This window comes from Chenopodium quinoa, unplaced genomic scaffold (genome assembly GCF_001683475.1).
Source record: "Chenopodium quinoa cultivar QQ74 unplaced genomic scaffold, ASM168347v1, whole genome shotgun sequence".
Lineage (NCBI taxonomy): Eukaryota > Viridiplantae > Streptophyta > Magnoliopsida > Caryophyllales > Amaranthaceae > Chenopodium > Chenopodium quinoa.
In genome coordinates this window covers 3,304,385-3,316,391 of record NW_018742577.1, presented here as the reverse complement: position 1 = coordinate 3,316,391, position 12,007 = coordinate 3,304,385, and the positions used below count along the sequence as shown (strand labels likewise).

The window sequence follows — 12,007 nt, the reverse complement described above, 5'->3', positions numbered from 1 at the left end:
CTAAGCCTTTTGCTTACAAGTCGGAAAGCTAACCAACTGTTCTATCCTCCTATCTCAATTACTGTAGTGATTAAGCTGTGTAACACAGGAAGACTGAAAAGCGATAATACAAGCAGGTTCAGTCCAATGCTGTAAAACAAATCTACAATGTGACTGATGTCTTAGGCAATAGGCAACATGTGATGATTAGTTTTATGGTTGCCGCCATCCTCTGTAATTTAGGTTAAGCACATAGATTAAGAAGTTGTATATTACATGGGTACCGAAACAGCCATTTATATTGCAATGGTAAATTAAATTGACAACAGTTCAATGACTTTCTAAGCAGTCTGATAATAAGGAACACAGGGAGCAAGTAAATAAACATCTAAATATCGATATAGCCATGTTATACAGCAATTCGACCTGATTTACATTAAGTAGCAAAAATTCTTCCTAGACTCTCTCACACAAAAAGGAAGGTGGTATCATCGTGTTGATACCACAATCTCAATTATCTAAACAGAAGATGATAAGAAAAGGCAGGACTCAAACACTGCTACTAGGCCTACTAATATGTTAAGCCTTTTGTGCTTTGAAATTGAGTATGAATTCTCTGATCTCATCACTAGCTCTATCAAGGGCAGTTCTTCCATCAGCGTCCTTTACGTCATACTTTGCTCCAGCTTTCAGTAGTTCTTCAATTTTCGGTTGGTCACCCTCCGAGGCAGCCATCAACAGTAGGATATCTACAGGATGGATGTTCTGGTTCAAGAGTGCTTCCATCTTATCATATGTACCCTCCACAGCAAGCATTCCCATGTAGTTAAAGTACTGCAAGAGCAATGGACAATGCAATACAACAAACATTATTTAAGATAAGCTTGTATACATAAAACAAAAGCATTGCAGATCATCCTGCAAATAGAAAATCACAAATACATAGCACAAACATCAATTTGCACTGGTGCATCTGAAATTTAGTCTACAGAAACCAACTATAGGCGCGATTTGTCTACACAGTAACAATTCCAAATTGATATCACATGATGAGCACATTATTTCCAGAGCCAAGTCCTTGTGACTAACAGACTATGAAATTATGAATAACCACAGCTTTTGCTGTCTTTCTTCCCTAAAGATCTTGGTGAAAAGCCACCATATTTCCTAAGCTATTGTACCGACTAATGATATATTCTATTTTCCTGTTTCTCTTATGTTGTTCTGATGAGTCTTCTTAACCTGTCAGGACTGTCAAGTCTTGACCTTCCCCCCAGTTTCGACAGACTACAGCTATATGATAAGTATACTCTTGTAGTCTTGTTTACCGGTTTCGCTGCAGTAACTAGTTGGCTAGCAATTTATCCTTAATTTAGCACCTCTATGTAATAATATACCACTCCCTTTACAACAAGCTAAACCCCCATGTGACTGGATTGGGTTTAAGGAACAATGAACTCCAAAAGACAGAATTAACGATCAATGAAAAAGCTACTACTCGTATCTGTTTTAACTCAGTACATTGCTAATAAAATTCGAAATGTGAGACATAATTTGGTAACAATTGTGATAGTGTGCTGTGCAATAAACTAGGCACCCAAGCTAAGCTAACTTAAGTATTAGTCCCATTATCATCCCACAATGTGTTCCTTGTTTATTAAGGATCAAACAATGTAGCCTATGCCATCATCATGAGTACATGAAGTAACCCTTAGGATCAATTAAACATTTTTTGTTTCCGGACTTGTGATTATTAAAGATACCTATACCATATGCAACCAACTACTAGGATCAAACAACTAAACTTTGTCCGGATTTAATTATCACGTCACTAGTTCAAATTACGCTGTAACAACTATTTCCTGATTGAAGTACTCAAGTACCAATGATACATTGACATATGCACAAAACTACTAATCTGAAATCATGTCCTACTCAAATAGAAATTTAGCACATACCATAATACACTTCAGAAAATTCAAATTTACCAACTTTATTCTTCAACCATAAATTTAAATAGAAGCAGAACAAGTAAATCAAAAATTAACAGAGAATTATGATAAGTTTAATTAAAAAAAAAAAAAAAAAAAAAAAAAAAAAAAAAAAAAAACCTTACTTGTTCAACATCATCTCTATCAAAATCATCACGAGATTGGCTACCATAAATGCCAGCACCTTCAGCATTAAACTTGAACCAACACTTAGCTCTGCCACCATTAGTGGGTCCCAGCTTCGTAGTGGGCTTAAATTTGGGCCCACTTACGTTTGTGGGCATACCCAGAAACCCATTTCGCAAGTTCAACACACGAGAGGTTGATGAATGAGAAGTTGAAGGTTTTGAATTGATTGCAAATTGGATAGAACATGAGATTGAAGCCATGGTTAAGTGTGGAGAAACAGAGGAGAGAGAAATTGTGAGTGTATGAAAAATGTTATTATCCTTTCTCTCTCTAAAATCTGGCCACAATTTATATATGTGTGGATAATTTGAGACGGGATCAAACAATCTCTATCGTCGATATTTTTATTCACCGTGTTTGATGAAAAGTTAAAAGTGAAAATTTAAAATTTAAAAGTGATAGGCCTGATACTCTTTCTATCCCTTATTTTTTTTTTGCTCTATTTGACTTTTTACGGTCTTTAAAATGCATCTTAAACGTATATATCTCCAATTCTATATGCGTAAAAATTATTAAAATTTGATATAAATAAACTATACAATGAGACGTTTCTAATAAGATCCCACATTGATATATTATCACTTATAGATTAACAAGAATTCATGGTCAAAGTTTTAAATGTTTGACCTATATTTTTATAATGGAGCAAAAATAAGGGACGGATGGAGTAGTATTAAGACTTTTAACTGATTTGACTAATGTATTTTATTAACAACTAATTGTATAAAAGTGTTTGGTAAATAGTGGATTGCTTAAAGTTATTTGATGAGTTTGCAAAATGATCAATAAGCTATTTGTAGGGGTAGGTAACTAGGTATTAGGTAATCCGTAATTGTAATTGAGATAAGATTTTAAATTAAATTAGGGTATAAGTGTTATTTCACCATAAAATGTAGAATAAGTTATCGAAAAAACTTTTTATATAAAAGCTTATTTAGTTAAATAAGCTCTTTAAAAATAAGATTTCCACCAAACACTTTAAATTAACGTATTTTATAGTCAATAAGCTAATGTTGATTAAATAAGCTAATTTTGTTCAAATAAGCTATTTATCAGTACCAGACACAACCGTATAATTTAGAAAAGTTGACGCTACTAATTAATTTAGAATGGTCTCAACTTTCAATCACAGAGTATATTATATCAACACATTTTAAACCTTCAAGTACAAATTTTACAAAACCACAACCTTTTTAATGGATTTAAACTTTAAAGTGTTACGTGATGTGATTTCATTAATCATTTGATATGAAGTATGAGTATATTTTTATATTTTGTCGAAAATAATAATAAACTCGTATGTAAGTGCTTATGTGGTTGAAAGATAATTACTCTTGAAAATGAAAATTTTTAGACAATAGCTAAAATAAATTGTGTTTGGCTAGAAATTTCCTAGGAAATGTAATTTCAAGAGGAATGTAAATTCCCACGTGACATGGGGAATAACTCACCAAGCCCCCTTAAACGAGTGAATTTCTTCAATGCATATGAAGTTATATTCTATTGACTAATTTCCATGATGTCAACCAAATACTTTGCACAAGTTTTTTGCAATTAATAAGAGAAAAAACTTCTCATGGTATATGATTTCATGTGGGAATTTCTTTCACATATTTTTTTTTTCTTTTGTTTTTAGACAGAGGTTACAAATATTAAGAAACTAGCTAAACTTCCTGCACATGTTGAACCAAACAAGTAAACTTACCCCAAGCTTGAGCAGTTAAGCTGAACTGAATTCACATACTCAGAGTTTGAGCATCATGGATTCATAGAGTTAGAAATCTTAGATGTAGCTTAACTCTAGCTAAAGCCTAACTCAATTAAACACAAGTATGTTCTTATCATACGGTTTCCAAAAATTTAGTATTGATAATTTTTAACGGAGTATTTTATATATATATACCGATGAGAAGTACTCTTATGGTGAGAAGTGTGAGAAACTCGTATACATTGAAATCAAATTGCATGTACATTAAGTAGCCACTATGGATACAATAAAACATCAGTCTAGATACATTAACAAAATCATTGCAGATACATCTGAAAATTACTACAAATACATCTATAAATCATTACAAATACATCATGCAACCAATAAGTACATCAATTGCAGAGCTCATATACAATAAGCTAATATTGGAATTAAAAAACAAAAAAAACAAAAAAAAAAAAAAAAATGATCATGTTTAATAAAGTGGAACGCTAAACGTCGCCCTCGAATCTCTAACTAACGCCCGCAAAATAACCTAAAATGACGTACGTAGCCTTGTTATAAAAATATTATAAAATAGTTATTTTTACATAAACTTAACACTTTTACCCTACATAAAATTTTTTACCGTTCTCCCTAGTGCTCACACCGGCCACCAACGATCACGTTGAACCACCAACCACTGTAATTTTCAAAATCAAACAAATAATTTAAATTTTGCAAAACTTAATTCGTTGGGTCCCATGGAAGACAACGAAAGGCCGGAAACACCACCCACGTTGGTCGCCGGAGGCTCATCGGACTGTACGGAATCGGTACGATTATTTAATTTTTTTTTTCGAAATTCCGAATAATATAATTTTCTGTTTATGAAATTTCCAGGCAAACGCCCAAAAAATTCGAATAACCTAGGTTGAAACGCCTAGTTTTTTCGAACACCCTAGGATATTCAGAAAAAACTAGGCGTTTTCTTTTTTTTTTGAATTTCCGAATATTTAATTTTCTGTTTAGGAAATTTCCAGGCAAACGCCCAGAAATTTTGAAAAAACTAGGCTGAAACGCCTAGTTTCTTCGGAATATCCTAGGGTGTTCGAAAAAACTAGGCGTTTCATCCTAGGTTTTTAGAAAATTTTGGGCGTTTGCCTGAAAATTTCGAATTTTTTATTAATTTTGAAGTATTATTATAATTAGTTGTTATTATAATTAGTTGTGTTATGTTAGAAGTATTATTATTAGTTGTTATTATTATTAGTTTTTATTATTATTAGTTGTCAACTTTTATTAATTTTGTTTTTTATTATTATTATTATTATTATTATTATTATTATTATTATTATTATTATTATTATTATTATTATTATTATTATTATTATTATTATTATTGATTAGGGGATTTTGCTCCCACCAATCGGAATGCGCCACGTGGGCTAATCAGGTTCTGCCAAGTGTCTCCCAGTTGGAACTGTCAGGGCTTGCCACGTGGCACGCGCTTATTCGTCCACCTTGGACCTGTTATGTCATGACATATGGCATACTCCATGCCTAATGGAGAAACCGGCCACCCAGGCCCAACTTCCGAGGGAAGCCCAATCGGCCCTAGGTTAACCTAAACCTAGGATGGGCTCGTTTCCCAAGGTTATAAATACCTCCCTTAATCCTCATTAAGGGGGATTACGAACACATTACGGAAAAAACACATTAATTACACACAGTAATAACCGGCTGATCTCGCTAACAAAGCAGATTACCTACATTAAACACTCTCACCTAGAGAGACCCAATCACTTTAATTTCCGCATTAATTACTCCTTAATCAAGTACTAACTTGACCGTTGGAGGCGGAGCTCCCAGGAGTCTCCGTTATTTTGCAGGTACAGGCGTCCGGTTCCAGTCTCGAAATTGTAACTCTCCCGCAGGACATCAGAAAACCCCGAAACAATTATTATTATTATTATTATTATTATTATTATTATTATTATTATTATTATTATTATTATTATTATTATTATTATTATTATTATTATTATTATTATTATTATTATTATTATTATTATTATTATAGGATTCTGAGTCCGAGGATGGTGATGGTGATGGTGTGGATTATAGCATACATTTTTTGACAGACACTGTGTTTCCGAGTTTTGAGGATGTCGTTTTGTGGGCACAAAATGTTTGTCGCCCGCTCGGATTTATGTTAGTGAAGGCTTCTTACAAGACCGATCGGAGTGGTCGGCCGTATCGATATGTGAGTTGTGATCGTGGAAAAAAGAGCATGATAAGAGACATGATGAACACGATATGCAAAGACACGAAAAGCAAGGCAAACAGTTGCCCCTTCAGACTCAAGGTTGAGTATGTCAGAGTAGTAAGTGGTTGGAAGCTCAGTTGCTTGAACGGCACTCACGATCATTCTTTGGTTGTGTATCCTGAGGGACATCGACAAATCAGCGGTCTTAGTCTTGCTGCTAAGCAGGTAGTTCGTGACATGACTCAGGCACAGGTGCCACCTCGGCATATCATGAGAACTCTTGTAGAAAAGTTTCCCGGAGACCATCCAAACATCAGGCATGTCTACAACTGCAGAAGTAATATCAGAATGGAGCGATTCGAGGGAAGAGAGGTGGTTCACCAGGTGCTTCATTTGGCCAGACAGAGCAAATACCTTACTTGGGTTATGACTGATACCAACAACGTGTTGCAACGTGCTTTCATGGCACACCCGATCATGACAAATTTGCTACGCACATACCCGTACGTGATAGGTATGGATTCCACTTACAAGACGAACTAATACGGCATGCCATTCTTTGAGATTGTTGGGGTTACACCGACAAATCAGAACTATCTTGTTGCATACGCATTCATGAGGTCGGAGTCCGAAGAAAGTTAACGGTGGGTGCTTCAATGCTTGAGGTTGTTGATTGGTCATCATAGAGAGCCGTCGGTACTACTGACAGATAGGGAGCTTGGTCTTTGCGCAGCCTTGAAGAGCGTGTTTCCAAACACAAGACACATGTTGTGTGTGTGGCATATTAACAAAGATGTTGAGGCGAAGGTTACTTCCATGTTTGAAAAAAAGAAGGAGATTGGTGCCAAGTTCAAAAATGGGAGGTGGAGGCATGTGATTAATGCTACATCTGAAGAGGCATATGAAAGAGAGCTTGTAGAGCTGAAAACCAAGTGGAGTCGATGGCCGAAAGTGATTAACTATGTTGTGGACACTTGGCTCATACACAAGGAGAAGTTTGTGATGTTTTGGACGAATCAGGTACTGCACTTCGGCAATGTTAACAACTGCAGGGTTGAGAGCCAGCATTCGGCATTGAAATGTTGGATTGACAGTTCTACAGGTTCTTTAGACACAGTTTGGGCTCAAGTTCACTGCTCGATTGAGAACCAGATCATAGCCATTCGTAATGGGTTAGAGGCATGTAGAGCAACTCATGGTCAGAAGTACAAGCAGAAGCCTTTGCATCAGCTGAACGGAAAGGTATCCCACTATTGTTTGTCTATTCTTCTTGGTGAGACGAACAGGATGCGAGGGTTGAGTACAAATGTCCATCGACGTTGTGGGTGTGCTCTACGTACTACCCACGGGTTACCTTGTGCGTGCCAAATATATGACTCGATTACTGCAGGGATGGGGTTGTATACGAAGGACATTCATCCATATTGGAGGACCCTTGGCATTGGAGCGGGTGTCGACATTCTTGATATAGTTGATGAAAATGATGAGGATCGAGCTCATTTCCGTACCCTTGTTGATCAGGTTATTGCCAGCGACCCTGTGATGCTTAGGCACGTGTCTCGAGTGATTGAGGGTGAGATGGATCCTAACTACGATGACCTTCAGGAGCCTCGAGTCAACCCTCGAGTAAGGGGAAGACCTCCCGAGAGAAGGAACAGGCGAGATCGTTCGTTTTTTTAGCATGTTCAACGTAATGGGCGAGATAATCGATCCAGAAGTAGACCACCCCCATCTGATACAGGTGATTATCGATATAATTAAATAATGTTTTCATACATCGTATATTTTAATTTATTTTGTGTAATAACTTAATTATATGTCATATTATGTTTTTCATTTTGTAGGTACCGGGTTCGACATGCGACAATGTAGATACAGCTACGCGATTCCCAACATGATGTGGCCTTACGTCGTAGGTGTTAAGGACGTAATTGGATATGGGAATTGCGGATTTCGTTGCGTAGTAGATTTTTGTTACGGAGATCAGGAAGAATGGCGGTTGGTTCGACATCATATCGCAAATGAGGTTGGTTCTCATCCTTGGTTGTATAGCATGATTTACTACGACATATGGGGTCAACAGGTTGGTTCAGGACTGCAGAGGGAGGTAGACCGGATCAGATGGGATGGTGATGCCTGTGGACAGGAGCATTGGATGGTAGCACAGCAGGATTTGTTTGCTATTGCCACAATATGGAATGTGGTAGTGATTTGTTATAGAGTAGGAAATAGACCATCGTGCTACTATCCATCTACCACTGTTTTACCGTTGAACAATCATGGACGCTTAGACAGGCCTAGTGCAGAGTTCGTGATTGGAACTGTTGGTGGATCGCATTTCCTTCGTTTACATATGGATCAAGACCACCCACTTCCTCCAATTTCACCAATGTGGTTTAACGCTCGACAGGCAAGTGTACACGGATGGGAGGCAAGGTACGAGAGAAGGCTTCAATTGTGGCAGACATTAGTTAGCTCTTGAGTACTGTTATGGATTTTTATTAAACTTTATATAACTTTATTAATAAACATGATTATTTTTTTTTTAATTTTGTTTAAGAAATTCTTTTAAAAATTTACTAAGTACTACGTAATTAGAAAATAAAATAATAATATATAAATGTCAACTTGATAATTCTCAACAAATGTGATAAAATATAAATGTCCACTAACAACATCCAAAACATAGTCTAATAAAACAATAAAGTCAAAGCTAGAATACATATACAGCTAATCTCTAAGTCCATTTATTGTATTCCAATCATTAATCACCTGCTCCAACATTACTTTGGTGTCCCTTGATAGCGTAGGGTACTCACTAAGTGATTGATGTGCTGTAACCATGAATCGCCCTACCCACTGCACAAACCATTATAATTGTGTATTAATAGAAATAATAGGAAAAAAATTAAATTAAAAAAAATACTAACAAAAAACTTACGTAATCAACGTTGGTCCTCTCAGGAAGACCGACATCATCCTCAACTTTAGGAGTGACGATAGGATGGCTAACTCTCCCAAACCAAGGTAGGTAGTCAGGGGCACAAGTATGTCCGCCACGTGGAACTCTAGTATATCCACCAAGAAGAAGACTGAACGCAGCACCGGGGACAAATCTATCCCACATGAGAGTGGTCATCTGAGCTGAAAAAAACTGACCCTATAAGACTTCACACTAAGTGGTCTCTGATCATCATCAGGCCTAATCATATCACCGGGAATCTCCTGTATAAACCCTAACTGTCGAACAACTCGATCGGGCATATATGGTTCTATGATGCCTCGATAGCGAATACATCCAGTAAACATAATCCTAGGCACCTGTTGTGCAGGAAAAGCACCGTATGGCAACCAACATACCTGCAAATTAGTTATACCTGTAAATCAACTGTAAATAAAATCAATATAAGACAAATAGTAATTACGTATCTACTTATACCTCATAGTCACACAGCTGGTCAAGTCGAGTACGAAAGGACACGAGACGCTGTTGATGCTTTCGCGTCATACCAACATCCCATAACCCTGCACGAGCATGAGGGACGTCCCGTGTCAACACACCCTGGTGAGGTCGAAAACATGGAAATTACTCGTATATCCAAGCCTGTAGAAGAGTCAGACAACCCGCGATAGAATCACATCCATTTCGGGTGGCATGCCCGAGCTGACGATACAAGTACGCTAGTGAGGCTGAACCCCAGGAGTATCTCGTCAATTTCTCCAGTTTATCCTCGATACACAACTCACTGAGAAAAGAAGGGTGAGTACGGGTACCGCTCTTGTCAGTAAAGAGCGTGTTACCCAAAAGGACCCACATGTAACCAATGGCCTGAACCGCCTCCAGCTGCTCCTTACTACGACACCTAGCAATAATCTGGTCAGTATGGACGCCACCGTTCTTGTAGATGGCATTCTGAGTCTTGACCTGTAGCTCCTCCGGAGTCAACTGTAACAACCCACCGACCAATGTCCTATACTGGTCACTAGGGAGATCACCGACAACCATATCCCCATCAACCCGAATACCAAGTATATAGTGTACATCGTGCAACATGATGGTCATCTCACCAAAAGGTAGGTGGAATGTGTTCGTGTCTGGCTGCCATCTCTCAACAAAGGCAGAAATCAGCGGAAAATCAAGGTGGTCGTGCATAATGTTAGGCAGGTGCGACAGCCCAGTCTGCCGTATCCGCGTAGTGGTGGCAGCCGTAAATCGCTCTAGCCAATCAGTCAAATCTCTACACACACCAGCTCTAGTATGACACCGCAAAAACCGTCGATCTTCCCCATCCCAAATATACCGAGCAACATGGGCCCCGAAACTAGGAATAACGCTCCCATTCTCGGGCCCACCGTCCATCGGCCCCTGAACAAGCCAAGTCGCTGCAGATCGAGGTGGTCGGGAACTCGTAAATCTCCCATCAGGACCTCTCGTCACGACTGGCGGCTGCTCCTCAGCATCAGCCTCACCCTCAGGTCCATCATCCTCAGGTCCATCATCCTCGTACCTCGAACTCGAACCCGAACCCGGAGTCCCATAATCATCCACTACCCTGTCGTGCTCTGGTACTGAACTACCTTCCCGTATACTAATCCCCCTATCTCTCCTAATTGACGCGTTAATACCGCGTGATCTAGCATGTCGTGGACCAGAACCCTCAACTACATTCTAAATTTAAAATAAATTATAATATTAATAATAAAAACAAAATAGGTGATGCAAACTAAAGAAAACCAATAACTAGTACTACTGAATTTGCATCTTTTAGTTACAAACATAATTTTTTAACTTTTTGTCTTTGATGTACAATATTGTTTTTTTTTTCTTTGATACCATGATAATGTAAATCACTCTTGCTGCCCCTAAGCTTAACAAGTAAAAGGCTGCAATGCTATTTGTCCATAAATCAAAAATACCTTCACTACTCATTTACAAGACACCATTAAATTTGAATGTTTACTGTACGTCCATTTGCCAAATTGTGTTTATATATATCTACACTTCAAAGTGTGTGTGTCTATATACATCTACACTTCAAATTCTAGTTTGTCGATGTTGACAGTAGTGCTTGGTTATTAGGGAATTTTAAATTAAATGCACCAAATAAATACAATGGAATATAAAGGGGATAATTTCTAGTTCCTCTATTGAAATCAGATCCTATGCCCGGCAGCATAATTCATATCATGCTTCTATAAAATCCATTACCACCTCATATGGCCAAAAATAATCACTGATGATACATTTTGGAAATAACATAGTAACAACAGCAATTATAAACAACAACAACAACAATTATAAACAACAACAACAATTATAAACAACAACAACATCAATTATAAACAACAACAACAACAATTATAGACAACAACATCAATTATAAACAACAACAACAACAATAATAAACAACAACAACAACAACAATTATAGACAACAACATCAATTATAAACAACAACAACAACAATTATAAACAACAACAGCAATAATAAACAACAGCAACAGCATACGAATGTTTTTTTCGAATTATAAACAACAGCAACAGCATACGAATATAAGGCGAAAACGCCCAATTTTTTCAACAGATCTAGGGTGAAACGCCTAGATTTTCGTATAACTGTATGGGTGAACGAAAATTCTAGGCGTTTTAGCCCAGAATTTGCGAAAATTTTGGGCGTTTCCGCCAATTCCAGAAAAAAAATAAAAAAAAAAATATACTCACCTTGTCTCCGGCGACTCCTTCGACGACGGCCTTTCCCTTGTCCTTCCTCGTCATTTTCGCGTCTTCCCTTGTACGTGGTGGAGGGTGGGACTGGTGGTGGGTGGGACGTGGTGGTGGTAATAGTGGTTGGTGGTGGTGGTGGTGGTGTAGAGAGAGAATTGTATTTAA

The 12,007-nt window shown here is 37.5% G+C and overlaps 5 protein-coding genes across 5 annotated transcripts; 2 read left to right on the top strand and 3 right to left on the bottom strand.

Moving 5' to 3' along the window:
- Nucleotides 1–262: 262 nt before the first annotated feature.
- Nucleotides 263–2,438, bottom strand: LOC110721002 (protein LHCP TRANSLOCATION DEFECT-like). The gene is made up of 2 exons (XM_021900128.1): nucleotides 2,096–2,438; nucleotides 263–813 (listed from the first exon to the last, which is right to left on the bottom strand). Exons 1-2 carry the CDS (start codon nucleotides 2,357–2,359, stop codon nucleotides 559–561), a joined length of 519 nt encoding a protein of 172 aa, XP_021755820.1. The 5' UTR covers nucleotides 2,360–2,438; the 3' UTR covers nucleotides 263–558.
- A 3,716-nt stretch (nucleotides 2,439–6,154) lies between these two features.
- LOC110720787 lies at nucleotides 6,155–6,661 on the top strand. Its single transcript, XM_021899825.1, has one exon. It carries the CDS (start codon nucleotides 6,155–6,157, stop codon nucleotides 6,659–6,661), a length of 507 nt encoding a protein of 168 aa, XP_021755517.1.
- A 222-nt stretch (nucleotides 6,662–6,883) lies between these two features.
- LOC110720786 lies at nucleotides 6,884–8,600 on the top strand. The gene is made up of 2 exons (XM_021899824.1): nucleotides 6,884–7,784; nucleotides 7,963–8,600. The coding sequence occupies exons 1-2, from the start codon at nucleotides 6,884–6,886 to the stop codon at nucleotides 8,598–8,600; spliced, it is 1,539 nt and encodes a 512-aa protein (XP_021755516.1).
- Nucleotides 8,601–8,741: 141 nt separating this feature from the next.
- On the bottom strand, nucleotides 8,742–9,420 carry LOC110721001. The gene is made up of 2 exons (XM_021900127.1): nucleotides 9,060–9,420; nucleotides 8,742–8,977 (listed from the first exon to the last, which is right to left on the bottom strand). Exons 1-2 carry the CDS (start codon nucleotides 9,255–9,257, stop codon nucleotides 8,849–8,851), a joined length of 327 nt encoding a protein of 108 aa, XP_021755819.1. The 5' UTR covers nucleotides 9,258–9,420; the 3' UTR covers nucleotides 8,742–8,848.
- Nucleotides 9,421–9,704: 284 nt separating this feature from the next.
- Nucleotides 9,705–11,893, bottom strand: LOC110720785 (protein MAIN-LIKE 1-like). The gene is made up of 2 exons (XM_021899823.1): nucleotides 11,840–11,893; nucleotides 9,705–10,787 (listed from the first exon to the last, which is right to left on the bottom strand). The coding sequence occupies exons 1-2, from the start codon at nucleotides 11,891–11,893 to the stop codon at nucleotides 9,705–9,707; spliced, it is 1,137 nt and encodes a 378-aa protein (XP_021755515.1).
- Nucleotides 11,894–12,007: the final 114 nt, after the last annotated feature.

Bases quoted from the DNA above. Each gene is read 5' to 3' on its own strand.
- LOC110720786 (XM_021899824.1), top strand. From the start codon at position 6,884: ATGTTGTGTGTGTGGCATATTAACAAAGATGTTGAGGCGAAGGTTACT. The intron at 7,785-7,962 runs GTTCGTTTTTTT...TTCATTTTGTAG, and splicing joins GAGAAGGAACAGGCGAGATC to GTACCGGGTTCGACATGCGA.
- LOC110721002 (XM_021900128.1), bottom strand. From the start codon at position 2,359: ATGGCTTCAATCTCATGTTCTATCCAATTTGCAATCAATTCAAAACCT. The intron at 814-2,095 runs GTAAGGTTTTTT...TTGCTCTTGCAG, and splicing joins ATAGAGATGATGTTGAACAA to TACTTTAACTACATGGGAAT.
- LOC110721001 (XM_021900127.1), bottom strand. From the start codon at position 9,257: ATGACCACTCTCATGTGGGATAGATTTGTCCCCGGTGCTGCGTTCAGT. The intron at 8,978-9,059 runs GTAAGTTTTTTG...TGGTTTGTGCAG, and splicing joins AGAGGACCAACGTTGATTAC to TGGGTAGGGCGATTCATGGT.
- LOC110720787 (XM_021899825.1), top strand. From the start codon at position 6,155: ATGATGAACACGATATGCAAAGACACGAAAAGCAAGGCAAACAGTTGC.
- LOC110720785 (XM_021899823.1), bottom strand. From the start codon at position 11,893: ATGACGAGGAAGGACAAGGGAAAGGCCGTCGTCGAAGGAGTCGCCGGA. The intron at 10,788-11,839 runs GTGAGTATATTT...TTTTAAATTTAG, and splicing joins AAGGAGTCGCCGGAGACAAG to AATGTAGTTGAGGGTTCTGG.